The 21,297-nt window shown below is 34.3% G+C and overlaps 2 protein-coding genes across 3 annotated transcripts in view; one reads left to right on the plus strand and one right to left on the minus strand.

Annotated features, from left to right (window-relative positions):
• LOC111612584 (vascular endothelial growth factor receptor kdr-like) overlaps nt 1–3,768 on the plus strand; it is a 13,173-nt gene extending 9,405 nt beyond the window's left edge. The window contains exons 4-6 of the mRNA XM_023353813.1: nt 2,226–2,366; nt 2,774–2,879; nt 2,944–3,768. Coding sequence (XP_023209581.1) covers nt 2,226–2,366; nt 2,774–2,879; nt 2,944–3,294 — 598 coding nt within the window. The 3' untranslated portion in view covers nt 3,295–3,768. The remainder of the gene's footprint in view (nt 1–2,225; nt 2,367–2,773; nt 2,880–2,943) is intronic.
• Nucleotides 3,769–10,848: 7,080 nt separating this feature from the next.
• Nucleotides 10,849–21,297, minus strand: part of LOC111612585 (protein C12orf4 homolog) — a 97,744-nt gene continuing 87,295 nt past the window's right edge. For both annotated transcript variants that reach the window (XM_023353815.1, XM_023353814.1), the window contains exons 8-9: nt 15,973–16,098; nt 10,849–11,057 (exon numbers count right to left, since the gene is read on the minus strand). In XM_023353815.1, the coding sequence (XP_023209583.1) occupies nt 10,968–11,057; nt 15,973–16,098 (216 nt within the window). In that variant the 3' untranslated portion in view covers nt 10,849–10,967. The remainder of the gene's footprint in view (nt 11,058–15,972; nt 16,099–21,297) is intronic.

Raw genomic sequence — 21,297 nt, forward strand, 5'->3', positions numbered from 1 at the left:
GTTATTTATAGAGTGTAACTCACAAAACTCAACATAATAATAATAATAATAGGTTTATGGCATTACAGAATTCCATTAATAGTATCATATCATACGTTTTTGAGGGGAATAACATTTTGGTGTGCCGTGTTGAGTCACGTGGAGTCATAGGTGTGCCACGAGTAGAAAAAGGTTGCGGAACACTGGCCTACATAACAATAGGCCTGCCGATCTGTCCGGATTTGACTCTGGTTCAAATCTGGACAGATTGAAAAATCCCTGAAAATTTTTCTGGGGTGATCGGGATATGTTGGGCCCCATTCCTCACCACCCAGCTGCCCCTCTGTGGGCTTGCTAAAAGAAGCTTTCTTAGTGCTCACAGGGTGCAGAGTTAAAAAAAAGCCTACATAACAAATTATGAAGTTAATAAATATAATAAAAATATTTATATAGTGAATTAATTTAATTCGGGACTAAATGAAAAGAAATGACATACATTGTTACCAAGTACAACGTTGTTATATTAATGGAAATAATATTTTAAGGTACAAATAATAAAAGTAAGTAAATTTTTATTTGTTTGTGCAGCTATTCTTTCATAAACATTTTCCCTTCTACATCGTAGAACTCCAGAAGTTTAGGCACATCAAAAAATGTAGGAATAACATTTGGTTTTTTTTCCGCCATCGACCCCGATGCCACTCGTAAACTTAAAATTACTTTAAAATACTTCTTATCAAACCCATTTTTATAGTCATTATTAACTTACTTTAACTTTTGCATTTTAATTTAATAAATAATATATTTGTAAAAGAACTTTCAAATTATAAGAATCCAATTATAGAAAAACGTTCCATTTTTATTAGGTTTTAACAACAGGATTTTTCCAAACTTTCAATATTCTGTCATTGTGCACAGGAAACCATATTTATACACTAGCAGATAAGCCTGGTGTTGCTCGGGCAAAAGTAACGATAGCGAAGATTAAGATTATTACGTTATAGTCAACCTTACCCGTTTTTGCAGAATACAAGAATTGGGTCTCCCTGTTTCCAGACTAATTAGAGAATTTTTAGATGGGTCTAAAAGTATGTTTGATTTCTTGCAAAAATGAAAAAAAAACTGCATCTGCGTCTTGCACATTGCTTTCTCTTAACAATTCTGTTGTTACATAACACTTCCATTGTTGATGGAAGTGTTAAGCCTTAATCCTGTCCTTCTCCCCGTGGGGAGGAATTTCGAAAAAGCTCTTCTTAGTGTGCATTCTCGTGACATACCCTAACTGTGTACCAAATTTCAACTTTCAACTCCTAACCGTTCAACATCCCGGAACATTCTGGAATGTTGTGGAAATTTCTAGAGGGCAAAACTTCCAGCCCTTATATCTTCAAAAGCACACCCTTCAGGTAAAAACGGGAACCTTCTTCATGGATGGGGGATAGAGGGCTACCACACCATATAACTCCCTTGATCGTATCAGGACTCGTTTTTGAGTTTTAAGCAGCACACACATTGTACACTTACCTTTATAATATATATTGATTATCAATCAAATAAAGGAGAAATTATATTTTAAGAACTTAATTGATTTAAATTTTAGCAGTGAAATGTCAACACAGAACCTGCACTTGTGAGAAATTCAGTTACTAAGTAGTTTAAAAAGAAATGAATTAAAGTAAATCTTAATATTTTTTTTTTTTGTAAATTTTTGTCCGAATGGCAATTATTAAGTTTCTGAAGACAGAGTCTGACCAAAAAGGAACCACCATTTATTTATCTCGTATTCCAGACTACACACTTTCTTGGCGACTGATCTTTCTTTTTAGGATGAAAGTTTTACACTGTATCATCACCAGGGGCAGCTTTTTTAAATCTACATTTTCCAGTGCTTATTTCCAGTAGATAAAAGCCAAAAAACCCCAAGAAGGTATGGATGGAAGCAAGAAAGAAGTCTGTATGTCACCAGTTCCTTTTTTAGAAATTCTGGTAATTTTAATTGGCTATATTGTGTGTGTTTTTTAAAAGGACTTTTTTTAACTTCTGGCAACCGGTAGCCTAAAAAGAAAGGTCGGTCACCAAGAAAGTGTGTAGTCTGGAACACGAGATAAATAAATGGTGGTTCTGTTTTGGACATCTTCAGAAACTAAATATTAATTTATTAATATGTGTGCCAGTGCATTTGTTTACTTAATTTATGGTGGAATATAAATGTCTGATTTACGTTATGTTTTTTCCGGATGCAACAGTTGGTCGTTTGGCATATTGCTGTGGGAATTCTTCACGCTGGGCGGAAATCCCTATCCGGGGATCGATATTGACGAAGAGTTTTACAAGCGACTGAAAAATGGATACAGAATGGAAAAACCTGACTACGCTCCCAGCAGTGTGTGAGTACCCACTCCCTCTTTTTCTTCTTTCTGCACCTGCCCTTAAACCAGTGGTTCCCAACCTTTTTTCATTAGCGTACCCCGTGACATGTCATATTTCTAGATTGTACTCCTCATTTAAGAAATTTAGTGAGTACCCATATTGTTAATTTTACATATTGTAACTTTAAATTAAAGAAAAAAAAGTAAATGAAAAAATGTGTAATAAAGTTGTGATTGTTGCAAGGAACATATTTTACCTAATAATTTTTTAATACTATTAGTTTGTGATACATAATATATTACTTTTTCTGCCATAATAACTAACTTTTTTCTGTACCCCTAAACAACCTATCGCGTACCCCTAGGGGTACGCGTACCACAGGTTGGGAATCGCTGCCTTAAACGACACTCTTCCTCCTTTCCAGCTATGACGTCATGCTGAGCTGCTGGAGGACGGAGCCCGAGCGACGACCGGACTTCACGGAACTGTCGGAAAAAATCGGATCACTGTTAGAAGCCAGTGTCAGAAAGGTGAGAACATTTTTTGCTCGACTGGCAATTTGCCACCAGACTAACAAAATTCCTCCTCCCACAGTATTATGTGGAATTGAATGCGCCGTACACGGTCATGAACCGGGAAGCCACCAACAACAATGACTATTTACAGATGGCCGAAAATGGAAATGCTCTCTACGTCAACCTGGGAGACTCGACCCACTATGACGATGTGGGAGCCATCCGACCGGTGGGAGACGGTCCGGTGCCGGCCGTGCCCATGGAAGTGGTGCCCATGATACAGCTGGAAGACTCTCCCCTCCACCCACCTGTTGCACCTTCCGATTACCTGCGCATGGATTCGCCTGGACACCCGCCTTCCACAGACTTCTTCCGCTTTCCAGACTCGGACCGGATGGCCACGTTTGCCTCCTCTGCTGTTTTTACCTAAGCCTGGAATGTCCTTTTACCATATGGTTCTCAGAAAGATAAAGCTTCCTAGGCCAGAAAAGAACTGCTCGGCGGACTGCAGATTTAAGGGTTTGGCCCGTGCGGGTAAATTGTACAAACAGTGCAATTAATTGTCACCACCATTCCTTGGCAAAGAATGGCGACAGTCAACATCACAAAGTCCATTATGCCGTCACCTTGTAAAGCAGTGGTTCCCAAATTTTTACAGCCACTGCCCCTCGGTTTCTTTAAACTTATACCCAGTGCCTCCTAACCCATTTTCTTGACTTTAACCCCCACCTAGAGTCACCGTTCAGTACCCTCACTCCAGCGTCCCCTCGATTTACTCACCACCCAAGGTGGGGCAGTAGCTCCCAGTTTGGGAACCACTGTTGTAAAGTATTTGACCTGAAAGATCCATACCTGTAGCAATGACGTCGGATCAATAAAAGTTTCCCTCTCATCTCCTTGAAAACTTTGTTCTTCTGGATGCCCATCTTTCGTCTGTTACTGTCAGATTCGTCATCAAAATCAGCAACGCTGGCCTTTATGAACCCACCATTTGCCGATTATCTGTCCCCCCTCTTTGAAATTACCTTCCGCCCTGGGAAATGTTTCCATACGGGGAACCCAGTTAATGTTTTCACTCGCCATCCCTTCTTGCCAACCATAAATTTTTACACCCATCTTACCGTCAAGTTTTCGTTGCTCTCCTTATAATGTACTGTGAAAAATGGCTATGGTCTGAAACTTATCCACTCATTTTAAAAATTGCTATAAAAGAATGGTAGGAAAGTTAAAGATCTTGACTGTCAAAAAACCAAATATGTTGTAAACGAGTAAATTGTGCCCGCCAGTGGCCTGGTGAAAAATACCCCTCGACATGTGCAGTTTCCCAGGTTTCCTTTGGCGTTTGTAACACACAAACTGGAGACATTCCACCTTGGCATATTGCCTGGCCTTAAACGAATAATGATAATAAAGACAAGTAAATTGGTTTATAAATGGTCTGTAAGGACATTTTTGAAAAAGTAAATTGTTAAAACCAAAATACAATTTTTTTACACATATACCCAATAACCCACAGAGCGTTTTAAAAACTCTGAGATGTATGGGGTGGTGCCGCTTAGCTCCCAAAATGCCACGCGGTCATATTTTTATTAACCTTTCAAATAAATGTATAAGTGTCTGTGTATATGGGAATTGACAGTAAAAGATGGAAGAAGAAGTTTAGAGACAGAATCTAGAAGTAATGCACTCAGCAATGCAATTAACAATTAAACAGATGTTTATTTTTTCAGCCAAATATTAAATACAAGAAAAACAGCAATAGACAGTCTGAACCTCTATGAGCACCTATGAGAGAGATAGAATGTTCAGTTTTGTGTGTGAGAGGGACATATGTCTTAATTCTACCGAAGAGTCTTGAGTGTAGGTAATAATATCCGGGATCGATCACAAATATTCCAAGTTCTACAGCATGGAGTGGCAAGAACCGAGATCGGCAGCGACAGGCTGTTGATGCTAGGTTCTCCTGTTCACTGTAATGGTGAACAGGAGAACGCTCTTACTTTTCTTTTTATTTATAATCTTGTCCCTCTGCATTCTGATAACTAAATCAGGAGTCGCAGAAGTCACTCCCCATCAAGTAAAAAAGTCACAGACCGACTACATATACAGGAATCAGAGTTGCCGAATTTCGGGGGTCATTTTTCCGCTCCCAAACATCTGAAGTAATTCCAAATATCTCGTCTTGCTTGAAGGAATATTGTTTTCTTAGTGTGCAAAATTCCAAGATTTTGTGTAAAGCTGTGGCTGAAATATAAGCAATTGAAAAGTGCAAAAACTGCCGGAGAAGCTGTATTTTCTCCTTTTTCTTCATCTGACACTGCAAAAACTACCTGATGTAAAAAGCTGAAATTTTAAACTTAAGCCTTTCTGGTTATGGGCCAGGTGCCGGCCAAACTTCTGGGTCGATAGGTAAAAGTTTGCAGGGGTTTCCCCATAGCTAATTTGGTTTTACAGCTTAATTTTATGTTTATAAAGGATAAAATTGCATGGAAATGACAAATTTTATTCAAAACGTTACTCGGAATTATTAAACTTCAAATTTATGCCAACTAAAACCTTTTATAAGGACTTTTCCGAATGGCATATCAAAAGCGTCGGTCAGCACCTACCAAAATGAATATCGAAAGAGTTTGGTTGGCAGCGTATTTGTTCAACAGTCGCCGATCGATCTTAAGTCTTGGCAAAATACAATTTTTAAACCAAAACAATTGATATTCAAACATGTAAAAAAATTTATAATTTACACAATGATCAAAGTTTTTGTTAGTAGTTTTTCTGTGGTAAAGATAAGATTGATGCTAAAAGGAAAAATGTAAGGTAAATACAGGTAAAAATCTTAAGTTTGGCACTTGGAAGTGGTACCCATAAAATTTTTACCTGTATTTACCTTACATTTTTCCTTTTAGCATCAATCTTATCTTTACCACAGAAAAACTACTAACAAAAATTTTGACTGTCGTGTAAATTACCATAAATTTTTATGTTTGGTAAATTTATGCACGGAGTTGTTGCTAGTCCAATTGCCCATTTTTGGCAAAAGTTCCTTTGACTAGTAGGTTTTTGCCGGATGTGTCACTAACAAAGGAAATTTTATCAATGAGAAAATCTTGCAAACTTCACGATATTTGTCCTTTCGAGCTTAAAGTTTTTTCTTTCAACAAATATTTAAATTGCCTAAAATACAAAAATGCCATCCTGGGTTCTCACAAAATTAAATGAAACCAAAATCAATTTACTTAGTTTTTTACTTTGAATATGCAATAGAATAATAGTGAATTAAATTTCTGTATGTCATTTTGTAAGATTTATTTTCATAAATGAGAAGGCATTTGTTCTTAAAAGGACATCGTCAATCCCCATCATTGACAAGTAAGATAAATTTAAAGAATTTAATGTTTGTTCAATAATTGGCAAAATACATCAAAGGATTTAAGGTATCTTCACATTTTGTTTGTTGTATTCGAGATGTAAAAAATAAAGGTCTTGCAGTGCCGATCTTTATTTGGAGGCTGTCGTCCGCCTCGACAGACTATAGATTTAAATAATTCCTCTGGCAACAGCAGTCGTAAAAAGTATCTTCGTAAAATGATTGGGATATATTTTAAAACTCAAGTCAAAGATTAGTCCCATTTTCCAGTACCGACGACGTATAAATATAAACTTTTTTCCAAGTCAGTACAGATACAAAGTGAAGAAGTTTACATATTCAGTGTAAAAACAGAATAAGAAATTAGCATAGGAATGGTACCATTTCAAACTAATTTTTTTTTTGCTGATGCAAAATAGGTATGGTACAATTGGCACATCCCTGGAGCAGGGTTTCCAATTTGGCTTTTTCTTGGCTTTTTTTTACAGGCTGAAATTTTCTGTACAAAAATTACATTTCTCCTTTTCTAATTATTTTTTAAGAAAAATAATTTGGTTAGTTACATCTGGCAACGGTTCGGCCACTAGCTAGAACGACACGCAACACACTGCAGTCACTAGACTCGAGTCTAGACTTTAGGTCTTTGACTGCCACCCACGATACCTAATGTCGCACCGCCACTACTAGTCTCTCTTTTGGACCGTAATGATGTGGTTGTACTGCACGGTCTCCGTTTGTCTCGTATTGGAATTTGTTTTAAATTGCACTAATTTACTGTAAGTGTACTTTCTATATAATAAGATTTTGTAATGAAACTGATGGCAATTATTTATTCAAAAGCGGTGGCCACACTGTATGATACTGTTAGTATAAATGCAGTTCAGAGATCACAGTTGGTCGCCATGCCCCACATTGTTAAGTATGAAAATTTTTGTTAAATTTTTTTTAATTTCAAAAACTAACATTACTTTAACATTACCAATAATCTTAAAAACGTTATTTATAGATGATATAACACTGCTTTTTTGCATGCAAAATTTAATATTAATAACTGAAATAAAAACATGTATATCATGGTGACCCATAACTACCACTTTTGTGTTATGTTCAGATTGATTTGACGTAAAAGAAATATGTTTAGTATTACTTTCCAAAAAGGTGATATTGTACATTTAAAAAAAATGAAGAGAATCTTTTTTCTGATTGCACCTAATCGGTAGTTAAAATCCTTCATTGGTTTTACAATGTAATGAATGTTTCTTTAAGGCCAGATCAGTTCGCTATGAAAGTGAATCAATCAATACTATGATATGCTTCTTGTCTAGACTTCTTAATGAATTGTGAGCACTAAGATTGACCTTACTTTACCGTTAGACTTATTACACCACCACTGTTTTTCTAAGTCTAATTTGTGGTCCTATGGTGGCGTAATAAGTCTAGCAGTAAAGTAAGGTCAATTTTAGTGTTCACAAGTTGTGAATAAATCAATCTGAATAATTATCACACTGGCACAGCCATTTATATAAATCTTTATCATCAACGGCTGTTACATGTCTAATAAGTGGAAGTCATCTTACGACAGCAGTCGTAAATATCAAGGCAAATGGGACGAGATGTACAAAAAGCTCCAGATGGGTCAGAGGCAGCGTATTGTAAACTGTGCCACTGCAATATCACACCTAAATTTTGTAATTTATCATATGAAAAAATAGAGAAACATAAAAGGAAAGTGCCGATACAAGGCCAAAAGAAACTGGATCCAAAAAAAAAAAACTCCAAGGCTTGACAATAATGAAGTAAAGGCAGTAGAGCTGCAAATTGCAGTCAGCGTGATATGTTATTGTGCACTATGTTCTGTCGACCACATGACTGAAATAATGAAAGCACGTGGACATGGAAGTATATTGGAACATATAAAATTGCATCAAAAGTAAAAGTGTGCTTGCTTGATAAAAAAAGACTTCTCCCGTGCTAAAAACAGAGCTTTTTGCCAATTTAAAAAAAAATAAGAAATATGCCATCGTCGTCGATGAGTCGACCGATATTTCTACCTAAAAGCAATTGTGTGTGTTAGTATGATTTCTTAGTGATAGGAGAAATGAAATTGTAACTGAATTTCTAGTGTTAATCCCAGTTTAAGAAGCTACTGGTGAAAACCTGTTCAATCTGATTGATGAAGAAATCAAGAGATGTGGCCAGAGCCTTATGAATTGTGTAGGATTTTCATTAGATGCTGCATCCAACAGGGCCGGATGCAGTAACTCAGAGAGATAGCTTTTAGTCTCGACCATTCATTTCACGTGTTCGACTCAAATGTGTGTGTCATTCGTTGCACTATGTATTCAGTACAGTCGACCCCCGTATAAGATCATTGATTATTCCGTTTTATATGAATTTCATGTTGTACGAGTCACTTAGATTTTACAAATACGTGTACCGGGCTGTGAACGGCTCACGTATTTGTAAAATTTAAGTGACTTGTACAACATGGAATTCATATATGATGGAATAATCAATGATCTTATACGGGGGTCGACTGTATCCAAATTCTCATCAAATATTAGATTTTTATTGGCAGAAATGCCAAGTTGGTTTTGCCACAGCAAATTATGAAGAGACACATTCAAGGAATTATTTGCAACTATGAACACTTCTCCAGATTTTCAGCAAACCAGAACAGCACTACTTCCATTCATTCATGTGGTGACTTATGCGTGGGAAGGTGATGTTTAATATTCTCACAAACTGGGAAGAATTAAAGGCTTATTTTATCTCTGCTGATTTAGGCCAGTTGCATTTTGATGCAAACTTTAAAGCAAGACTCTTAAAAAAAATGCTATTTGATTATAAAAATTACTTGTATTTTAATATATGAAACGTCTCTTTATAATCCAAAACTTGTTTCATATACAAGAACTGAAAAGAGTAATGGATAAGGAAACGAGGTTAGTAACACTTACGAAGAACATTGAAATATTGGAATACGACATAAATTATCTTAGATGTCATTTAAGAGAAGAACATACACCAAATACTATGAAGTTAAGGTATTTTATCACGTTTTATGGTATGTAAATGGTTATGTAATGTAAAAATTCCTCTTTCCATGATATCTAGATAATATTGTGCTCCACTTATATCATTGTTTTTCCATACAGCACCAAAGAGGGGTTGTAAATATAAATCAACCCAAAATGCATTTGTAATCCAATTTTGTAAAATAAAGATGTTTCTAAGTGCAATGCTGTGAGGCAGTCTACCAAACAAGTTTTGGATTAGAGACTTCACATACAAGAACCAATAGACAGCAACCACATTATAGTTGTATTTTAACTTTGCAACACCTGTTGTGCAGTTATTTGAAAAATTGAACGGCATTTTCCAACAAATGAAAGCTGATCCTAATGAACTATATAAACAACTTTTCTTTCATCAGCAGAGTCTTCAGAACAGGTCGTATGATGTCAACAGGCAAAAGAAAAAGATTCAAGAAGTTGATTTTGGTGCCAAATTCATAATGGCATGTAATAAATTCCTACAGAACAACAGTGATGAGGTTCATTTAGAAATTAAGAATGTCAAAGAAACATTTATGGCTATGCTTGAAGAAGCTCTCAATCAAGTCACACTTTTCAGTCTATCAAAATTAAGCCCTGGAATAGTTTTAAATCAAGTTTCAAAACCTGTGTTTTCTGACTTACCATTTCTGCATCTTGCAAGCAACGTCAACATAATTGAAGAACAGTACAGGAAGTCGCCTTTTGTTGACTGGCAAGAAGCGGCTCCGTTTAAGAAAGACGAACTCCCTGTAGACACAGAACAATTTTGGATTGGTGTGCTTCAGCATCATGCATTTAAAGAGCTTGCAACCTTTGCCCTTACTTGCTTATAACCGCTATCAGCAATGTTGTAGTTGAAAGGGTATTTTCTCTGTGAAAATGAAGGCAAGAAACAGAATGCAGCCAAATCTTCTTGATGCTATTATTAGAATCGGAGCAGAGTTACTGGTTTTAGGAAAATGTTGCAAAGACTTTTCTGCATCTCCAGAAATGCTAAAAACTTTTCGACAGACACAGCGTATGCCGAATGTTGTTCAGATGTGGAAGATAATGATCTAGACCCAAAACTTTTCTTATGATATAATGCAAAATATATTTTTATTACAGTGTTCCTTTTAACCTTTTTGAATATTATATCCTATTTGAACGTATCTTGGTTTTGTCTCAAAGTACTTTAGAACTAAAAATCAATATAAAATTTGGTTTGATTTTTTTATTTATTTAAAAATATACTGACTGGCCTTAAACCGAGATTAGGAGATGGCAACCCTGCCCTGGAGTTTACCGACATGGATTACTACTTAAAAATCCAGAATATTGGTTAAAATTACTTCTATCATCATAGACTCCGCCTTCAAACCAATTTTCTTCCATGTTGAAATTATCATCAGAACAAATACGTGTCCAGAGATTAAAAAGGTTTTGTTTCTCAATATTTCAAGCACTGTGTGCAGTGAATGCCATCTAACTTCATTAAATTGACAACATGAATGATTAACCAAGATATTGGCCAACACTGGCTATATTTACTTCTAATTAGGTTCATAAATTACAAAAATCCAGAAGCAGAACAAGACACTTTATTAACTTGTACTATTTCAACAATCTGTATATTTCAAGATTCACAATTTTATGCACATGACGAACAAAGTAAAGTTTGACTGATTATTATTTCTTTCACCTAGTCTTTAGCACCAGAGGATTGGATACTCGAAATATGCTGGGTAGCATGGACGACAGACTAGAAAAAAGGCCTTCCGATATTCCCTTAAAGAAAAATTAAACAAAAAAAAAATATACACACACAATTTCAAAAACAGTGATGCAAAAGGAAACAGAAAATAAATGCAAAGCCAAATACACCAGTTGACAATTGCTAGGGAACAAACATTTTTTATTTTTTGGTGTTATTAGTAGTGGGCACTGACCAAGGAAAAACTACTTATCTATATATATAAAACCCATTCAACAGGTATCCATCCATCCATCCCGTAACCGTTTGATAACGGACACTAGAGGCGCCCTTATCGTGTGTCATATTTCAAACATTCAAATTAAATTAACAATATAAATTATTATTATTCATTTGGTCAATATAACAATATAAATAATTCAGTATATTTGTAATAGGAATTTATTATTGTCACGGAATGCATGTAATGTTCACTAGGGGGCAAATAACGAAAAACCGGATAGGTTTGAATCACTACGTAAGACGATAAGGTTTGAAATAGTTAAGGTAATATAAGGTAATATTTTAATATCTATTAACCCATTCAACGGGTAATGGCAATTTGTAAATAACGCCCACTAGGGGGCATCCCAGGCTACTAGTCATATATAAGTTGGTGATTCCTGTAAAAATTCAAAAAATTTCACCACTTTATTTTTTATTGCAACATTGTGGTCTTTCATGCAAATAACAGATGTTAAGAGAAACACCTCCACAGACAGATGCATCACCTCATCTGTTATTTTTAAGATCGATTAACAAATTGATGATATAAACGTATCTTTCGACTTTTGCAACCTTAGCTTTGCAACCAACACTGCAGGTGTATGAGAATGGACAAGTTTTAAGCTGCTATCAGACTTCGCAATCTTGTGTAAAGCTATCCTACACAAAATCTGGTATAATAGCTGATAAATACTTAGATTTAGTATATGTCTCTTCAATCCGAATGGTTAACAAACGGTAGACTTTCTTTCAGCTCTGAGGTTAAGTATTCCTTTATTGTAAATTACATAAGCATTTCAGGCTTGTATGAGCCCCTCTTCAGTGTAAATTCTCAGATGGTTGAGTAACACTTTATAAAAATTGTATGACATCAACAATGACATTATTACCAACGAAACACATGAATAACAATCGTATATGAGTATAATTCCCAAACCTGTTCTTTTTATCCATTTTGTCATTAAATTTTCTTCACAAAATCTGGTATAATAGCTGATAAATACTTAGATATAGTATATGTCTCTTCAATCCGAATGGTTAACAAACGGTAGACTTTCTTTCAGCTCTGAGGTTAAGTATTCCTTTATTGTAAATTACATATGCATTTCAGGCTTGTATGAGCCCCTCTTCAGTGTAAATTCTCAGATGGTTGAGTAACACTTTTTAAAAATTGTATGACATCAACAATGACATTATTACCAACGAAACACATGAATAACAATCGTATATGAGTATAATTCCCAAACCTGTTCTTTTTATCCATTTTGTCATTAAATTTTCTTCACAAAATCTGGTATAATAGCTGATAAATACTTAGAAAAGAACAGGTTTGGGAATTATACTCATATACGATTGTTATTCATGTGTTTCGTTGGTAATAATGTCATTGTTGATGTCATACAATTTTTAAAAAGTGTTACTCAACCATCTGAGAATTTACACTGAAGAGGGGCTCATACAAGCCTGAAATGCATATGTAATTTACAATAAAGGAATACTTAACCTCAGAGCTGAAAGAAAGTCTACCGTTTGTTAACCATTCAGATTGAAGAGACATATATTAAATCTAAAGCTATCCTACTCTCAGAATAAATGCAATAGTGTAAGTAGTGTCTTTTGTCCTTACTACGCCTAATGTGAATTAAACTCATATAAATAGCTAAAGTTTCCACCTGTGCTATCGGGCGTTGTGAAGCTTGCAGCCTATGTTGGAGTAAACTATAAAAGCGGCACCCACATTGTCACCCATCTTGTAACCGTCAATGTAAATCCCAAACATGTGTAAAGATGATCATCTGGATCTTTGAAGTAAACATCGGGCAAGCTGGTGGGAGGGGTGGTAATTGTAAGTCAGGAGGGTATTTTTGTTGATGCTGAATTTTTTTGATATCATCGATCAAGGTCAAACTGGGGAAATCTTACCTACTCTAATCATATTGTTGACATCTGAGTCACTGTAATCTTGCCAGGGTAAGGTGACCAGATTTTCCTGCCAAATAATGCATTTAATTTCTAAGTCAATAGGGGTCAATCCTGACATTACCAAAAGGGCACTAGTGGGTGCGGTCCTATAAGCCTTACAAATGCAGAGCTGCAATCCTTTGAACAGATAACAGTTTTTTACTTTGGCGGCCACTTGGCCCCAGACCTGTACGGCATAGAGGAGTGCTGGCTGAATTGCACTCCTGTAAATAAGCTTAGTAGCATTAGGGCCAAGGCCCCACGTGTTCCTAGCAATACTAATGAGGGCATTGGCTGCCTTTTTAGCTTTTTTCGTGATGTATTTGATGTGGGGTGTGAAGTTAAGTCTCTCATCAAGAGTAACACCTAAATATTTCATTTCCATTGTTTGCTTTATTCTGTGAGCACCTATTTGAAGGGTAAGCTTCCTGACGAGTGGCGCTTTTCTACCAACTATCGTGCTTTCGCATTTATCTGTGTTAATTGGTTGCCTATGCTTAATTAATACTCCACTGAAGCAATGACATTCTCAATCACATTCACATGTCCTGTAAGCATTCACTGTTCCTGTGTGAAGCTAAAGTAATTGTGTTGTCCGCATAGCCTTGTATGCATACGGCAGCCAGGAGGCAGGGTGTCGTTTAAGTGCAGAACAGAGTTATAGGCTATGTTCCAGAGACCAGGACCAGACCTGGATCTCTGGGCTTCCCTATATATTTCATGTGTAAAGTGTACTTGTATAGGAAAAAAATAATGTTGTGTATAGTTCTTTGTTGTAATTGTTTAAGTAAAAAAAAAGTATATTTGGGAAGGTTAGGAGAATATCTGTTTTTATATAAACTATTTTCAATTTATTTCTTTAGGAAATTTTGTGGTATTGTTATGCGACCTTATCTGCTGCCAAAACCTGCTATAAATCACATGCTTTTGATTGGAAATAGTTGTACTACTAACAAACTGCCTCGATGCCAGCAAAGAATTTAAAATTCTAAACAATATTATAATCATATTGAATACACAAATTCAGTTATAATAGAACATTTTACAGCAGAATAATTTTTTGGTATATTTTCAGCAACCTTCCCCTTTTTTGACAATTGTTGGATTAATAGAGAATCCTCACACTAACTCAACAGCATTTAAAAATTATCAATTTCTTTATCACAGATAATAAATGTTGTATTTTAGTAAAAAGAACATTCTGATGAAACTTTTAAATTACCTTCAGCATACACCATGAAAACGTGGATGTCATTGAACAAACTATACAATTTTGTTTTTGGCTCAATTTTGAAAAAATTTGAAAACTGATGAAAATTGCTTCTATAAAAAATTTTTGTAATTAATAATTTTATCAAAAGCATTTATGACTTAAAGAAAATAAAAAATACATGGTTTTACAAAATAGACAAACATATACTGTATTTCCAAAAATAATTTTTCTCTGTAATGAAATAGTTAATTGTACATTTGTACATTAACTATTCCACTGTGGAGCACAATTAATTATCCTATCTATTGCCAATGAGTAACTATCCTCTTTTTTATTTCTTTCTGTCTTGTAAATGAGAGCTGTACTCGCATGATAAATCTACATGTACTCATTTATTCTGGCCGGCGACGGCGACAGCAGACTTTTTGTCTCTTGAAAGTTAAAGCAGTTTGACTCTCCAACGACTGTTCTCCCGATGCCAGAGAAACAAGTTTTTCTGTCACCCAGCAATGTGTCTGTCACAAAAATGGGCTAGTATGTCACGGTCTTAAGAGTGTCATTGCCCACAAATGTAAAGACTGGACTTGCAACTTGGAAAAGATCAACGATTCTCCAGAAACTCGTCACAATACTATTCTCCTGAGAATGATCGTTGTGAAAATATGTGCAATGATCTGCCATTAATTGCAATACCAGTGATGCAAAGACCATAATTCTAAACTTCACAAATATGTTGTAGTTGGTATCGCCCCACATTGACCCATGTCCCAAAATTATTTACAACACCAAACTAGGATTTGTCTGAGATTATCTTGGATCAATCCAGACATTCCTAATCACAATGCTCTCTAACACTACTGTAATCTGTGGCCTAGAGTGAGGGTAACTGACAGGCTATGGCATGTGGTTCACCTGTGTTGTTTGGGTGGTATCAAGATGACTGAAGAATTTGCTAGGTCAGCAGCTAACTGCAGAAGTACCAATTCTGTTTCTTTTTTCTAAAAGGGATATGTACTGACCCCTTTTGGGATGTTGTGCACCTTCACCAACCACTACTGTGCATAAGAATACACATACTGTGCATAGTCTTCCCATGGAATACAATGGCTTTTTAATTAGTGAATTGAACTCTTTGAAATATCTATTTCTGGTGTCACTTTGACCCACCCCAAGTCGTCCAACTGCTCATTCACAATCACATGCCCTCAAATGATATTAAGGAATCTGCAACTGATATTTGCTAGTAATAAAATATTTCAAAACTTGACGTTACTGTCTTTGTATGTACTGTATATGATATTCCTATAGATGCAAATTTTGCGCACAGATTATGATTGTTGATGGAGTGTATGCTGATGTCCTCTGCAGGTTTATTCAAGTGATTGTGTTGCCATTGGGTAGTATTTCGTGAAAAAAAATGTAACTGTTCCCTAGAAATTGTCAGTTTATTTCCAATAAAGCCAATAAAAATTAGGTTTAAATCAAATCCCGAGAATTATAATATTTCAAGACTGGTAACATTGCTGGAAAGGTAATAACAATAAACATACCTTTGGAACAAGAAACTGCACAGTTCTCGTTTCTTCCCCTACCAATGAAGCCATTTCAATCATAAATCCTTTAACACATTTGAAAACCAATTCTGCACGTTTCAAACACCACTGAATGGTCATTTCCTACAATTTACATTTATTATAAAAGGACAAGAATTAAAATTAGACATTTTATACTAGAAACATTTTAAGCTATATATTATTTACACATCCTGCGAATTTAATTTTATAATCATAAACAATTATCCACACCACATTTCATATTAAATAAATACTGTAAAACTATATATAATACTATATGTAAAAATTATTATTATAATTATTTTATAAAATACTTATACAGTGGAACCTTGCTTAACGAGTATTTTGCGTAATGAGCAAAACAAATTGTAAAAAAATGACTCAACGAGGAAAATTTTGCATAACGAGTAACGAGAAAAGGGGAAGTCCCGGATCGTGTGCCTGCTCCATCAGTCTGTGTTTAGCACTCGTTTCACTAGCATCTTAGTGTCGCCAGTGATCACACATTTTTCCAAACTTGTATTCACACACATTATGTATAAACATCAACAACCATCGCCTGTTATATAATAAACACGCCAAATGATATGCCGAATTCTTGGGCTATGTAAAGGCTATAATTAAATATTAGAAATTAATTAATTATAGCCTTTACATAGCCCAAGAATTTGGCATATTGTTTGGTGTGTTTATCAGACATATTTCCTTTTTTTTTTTTCTTTTCTGCAAATCGAATTCGCACTTCAGGTCAATTCATTCAGCGCTAAAAGATAAAAATGATTCACACTCCTTAACAATGTATATTGTATAATTTTCTTTGAATAAATGTTATACGTAAAATATTTTAGTATTTTTTCAGCATGGAACAAATTATCATATTTTACATTAATTCATATGGGAAAAATTGTCTCGTTTAATGAGTGTTTCTCATTACGAGTAAGATGCTGGAAGGAATTATGCTCGTTAAGCAAAGTTCCACCGTATAATTAAACTATTCAGATGAGAGGATCTACAAAAATAATATTTTTCTTTGTATTTCAATTTAAAATTTCAGAAAAATCAAGAAAAATTTTTACATTCAAATTATAATTTACCTATTGTTTTTTAATTGTATTTATAAAGCTGTACTTGTACATTTTGAGAATGAGAAAAACTGAACTTTAGCCTCTTCTCTCAACTGTTTATACTTTAAAGCAGCTTTTAGCTATACTTAAAAATGTGCAATGACATATCTTACTGGCAGAATGCTTGAAATCAAAATATATACATTCAAACTTCGAAAGAAAATAATGAATTGCTAAGAGAAATTAGGAAAATGGTATCAATGAATATTTTCAATAGTTTAGTTAAATATTTATTCAAATTTGATCTCTAAATTTGTAATTTTTTAAAATTAAATGCAAGAGTAAAATGCCTAGTATAATTTTTTTATATTTTTCTTTAATTTATAATATTACAGTAAGTCAATTCTTTCATAAATATTTATGAAAAACTATAGAGATATAACAACAAATATTAGCAGTATTTCAATCAACTGTCACCAGTACTGATGTATACAGAACCTGACCAACTTACAATGACAAGGTTAAATATCTTCATGGATCAAAAATACATGACCTACCATCATAATTTTATTTCTTTATCTATTTAAAATGATTATGTTTATTATGGAATAATATACATACACAGTTGATTCTGTTTAATTGGGCCACTGGTTAATCGGGGCAGCTGCTTTATTGGGCCAAATATCAAAGAACAGAAACCAAATTAACAAATTAATACATAATTTAATTGTTTAATTGGGATGGGACAACTTTTCATTTAATTGGGACAGTAGCAGAAAAGGAACTTAGCTATTTTTGATATATTTTAGGGATATTCCGAAAATACGTAGACACTACGTACACTAATGTCGTGTAGGCCTAACGATTGGCAGAGACAAAGTGATTTTGTCTTTCGCTCAGGCAGTTTGGCTTTTCCAGATGGGGTCGGTGCAGTGGGACTTACCACGTGGAGATCTCGTCTGAGGCGGACCCGAGTCAGAGCTACTAACCCTGCTCTGGATTGGACCAGAGCAGGGTCAGTAGCTCTCAGAAATCAAGACAACCAATGCTATTTTAGAGAATGGTTAAGAAAATGTCTAAAAATAGAAAATTCTTGTAAAAATTACAAATTGTTTCATGTCTTAACAAATTATATTATTTGCAATTGACAAGGTGATGATGACAGTCACAATCAACTCATTAGTCAGGCCTGATATACACCATCCCTATTCTTTTCCTGCTTCAGCAAATCTTCATTGCAGCCACTCCTAAATGATCTACCTGTTTAACAACCAGCTCTCCAGTGTGAGGAATCCCATTTCATAATCTTACTCTTGTTCTTGCTGTTGGTCAGTGTTTACTACATGAAAGCTTTGCTATCTCCAAGACTACATATTTTGTTTATAAATTTGTATTACACTTCATAATACAAAATGTCTGGAGAAAATGCCAAGAATCAAAAGAAGGGGCAACAAGGTTGGAAGCATAATAATAATTGAAAGAGGAGGAAAGAGGTTAGCTGGTATGTTGTCAAAATTGAATGTGGTTGTATTAGAACTAGATGGTATGGATCCCAATATTGAACAGTTTATGAAAGTGAAACAGCAAATGAATGAACTTTTATAATGCTGTCATAAAATAGGAAACTTACAAAGTAGATCACACTAATGAGATTCTTCTTGAAAGCTACACCCAGGATCCCTACCTCAACAAGTACTTCTATTTCTTTGCAGTCATCTTTCTTACCAAGCCCTCTACAGATTCCAATAACCTTTCTGACAACTCTGACGATGACACTGAAGATGTGGAACTGTTTTGGTTTCAAGCCTTTGATTAATATTTCAGTCATCAAATTCTTCAGAGTGACTTTCTTTTAAAATGAATATATTTTAATTTTTGGTACAGTACAACAGTAATAATTTTTGCTGATTTATGTATTATTGAACTTTTATGTTCAGTAATACATAAGTAATACAAAGATGCAAATTACAGCATAGTTATTAATTGACCAAGTTATGATAGAATAGTACATGAAAAAATAAACCGTGGAAATTATCTTGAATTGACAATAAATCCACACCAGGCATAATTCAAAACTTAAAACCTAAAGGCCAAAGACAATATCTGAAGATGAAACAAAACATATATTAAAGTAAAATAACAGAACATCAAAATATTCCATTAGAATGAAAACACACAAAATCCTAGTAAGCAACAGACCATTCACTGATCAATATTAAAAATTACCCCTTTCAACTTGAAATTGTTTAGGAAAAAAACATTTATTTTTATGTAAAAATTAAATCACAAATAAGGAATATGAACTAATAAAATATAATAAAAATAATAATAATAAACACCAAACACTTGTATTTCTCAAATTCTCAACTGTATATCAGGGGGGTGCAAAAGTAGATATACTTTTGCACCCCCCTGTATTATAAATCAAAAATACCGATGCATGTCATAAAAAATACATTCAATATGTTTATAAAAAAATGTCAAAAAACAACCAATCCAAAAGATCAAGAAAAAGAAATAAATATGTTTTTATGACATTATTTATTTAATGGGTATAGCAGAAAAATCATTAATAGTTGGTCAAAAACATCTAAAATTCTAAACCAAATGGATTAAATACCAAGGATATGAAGTTTGTTAAAATGAAAAAACAAAGTTAGAAAAAGTGCTATTCTATTAGTACCGGAACAGCATAATTATTACAATCAATTAGTAAAAAAAAATTAAAAACAGAAAATGAACCACAATTAGGAATATGAAACAGAAGTAATATTGTATATAAGCTGGAGTGAAATTGAATTGATCCCCACATTTATATAAGGGAAACCAAGAAGGAACTCCAAACAAGATTTGTTAAGCACATCCAAGCAATAAAAAATAATGACAAATCTGCAGTCACTAAACACTAACCAGAATGGATGAGAAATAATAAAAGAAAATACTTAAGTTCAAAAACACAAAGAAAATATGTTTAAAAGAAAACTATTCAAATAACCACTCGCCACACTGGGATATAGTTAAGGTGAGTTTCAAATTTATACGGACACAAAAAAATTAAAGTGAAACCCAAATTTACTGCATTAATTGACAAATGTTTTATTAAAAAATGACATGTTTTCACACTGCAAAATAAGAATTTTAATCAAACATTAACATTTTGTCACTGAAAATGATATTTTTGAAAATTTTGTACAAAAAAACTGTTACATATTTATCCGGACAGGTTTCAAATTGCAAAGTTTTCTTACAATTTAATGGCCAATGTAACCACCATTTAACTTAATTACATTAAATACTCGATTAGGCATTGTTTCAATTAGATTCTGAAGGAATTCAATCTTAAGTTTATCCCAAGCATCTGAAATTGCTGCCTTCAAATCATGAATTGTGGAAAACTGCTTTCCATTGGCATGAACTGTATGAACCATCACCACCCAAAGATTTTTATCGGATTCAGGTCAGGGCTTCTAGCAGGCCATGTCATCAGATTAATATTTTTACGTTTAAACCACATTTTTGTTGATTTAGAGGCATGCACAGGGGCATTGTCCTTCCAATAAATGATCTTCAAGCATGCCTTGATACTTCTCTGAATTCATTCTTTGAATTATAAATGCTAAATCTGTGGTTCCATTGAATCCAAACGCACCCCACACCATTATTGATCCCCCACCCATTTGGCATTTTGAAAATATTTGTTTTTTGGTTCTTAAACTGTGCCAATAATATTTCTAACCATCTGGACCATCTAAGTTGAATTTTTTTTTCATCACTGAACAAAACTTCAATCCATTCTTTGGACCATGTCATGTGTTTTTGTGCCCAATCAAGTCTGTCACTTTTGTGCTTTACTGAAAGTGGTGGCATTAAAGCTTTTTTCTGAATTTTAACATTAAAGATTTATTTAAAACTCTGCACATTGTTGTGCTGCTACAAGGCAAGTCTAATTCTTGTTTTATTTTTCTTGCTGATGTTGATTTTGTGGAGCAAACCTTGATGATTTGTCTACAATCTCAAGGTATAAGCTCGGATTTTGGTACATCCTTGCCGTGTCTTTTTGATAAATAATCACCAACAGTTGATTTTGGATGATTTATATATGCTCCAATTTCTCTTATTGACTTGCCTTGTGATTTATAGGCATCAATCTGCTCTTTTTCATAATCAGATAAATTCTTTGTTCTACCAATTTTAGAACTTTGAACAACAAAGAATTTGTATTACAATTAGATATGTA

This window comes from Centruroides sculpturatus, unplaced genomic scaffold (genome assembly GCF_000671375.1).
Source record: "Centruroides sculpturatus isolate CEXI.00-Female unplaced genomic scaffold, Cexi_2.0 scaffold1681, whole genome shotgun sequence".
Classification (NCBI taxonomy): Eukaryota; Metazoa; Arthropoda; class Arachnida; order Scorpiones; family Buthidae; genus Centruroides; species Centruroides sculpturatus.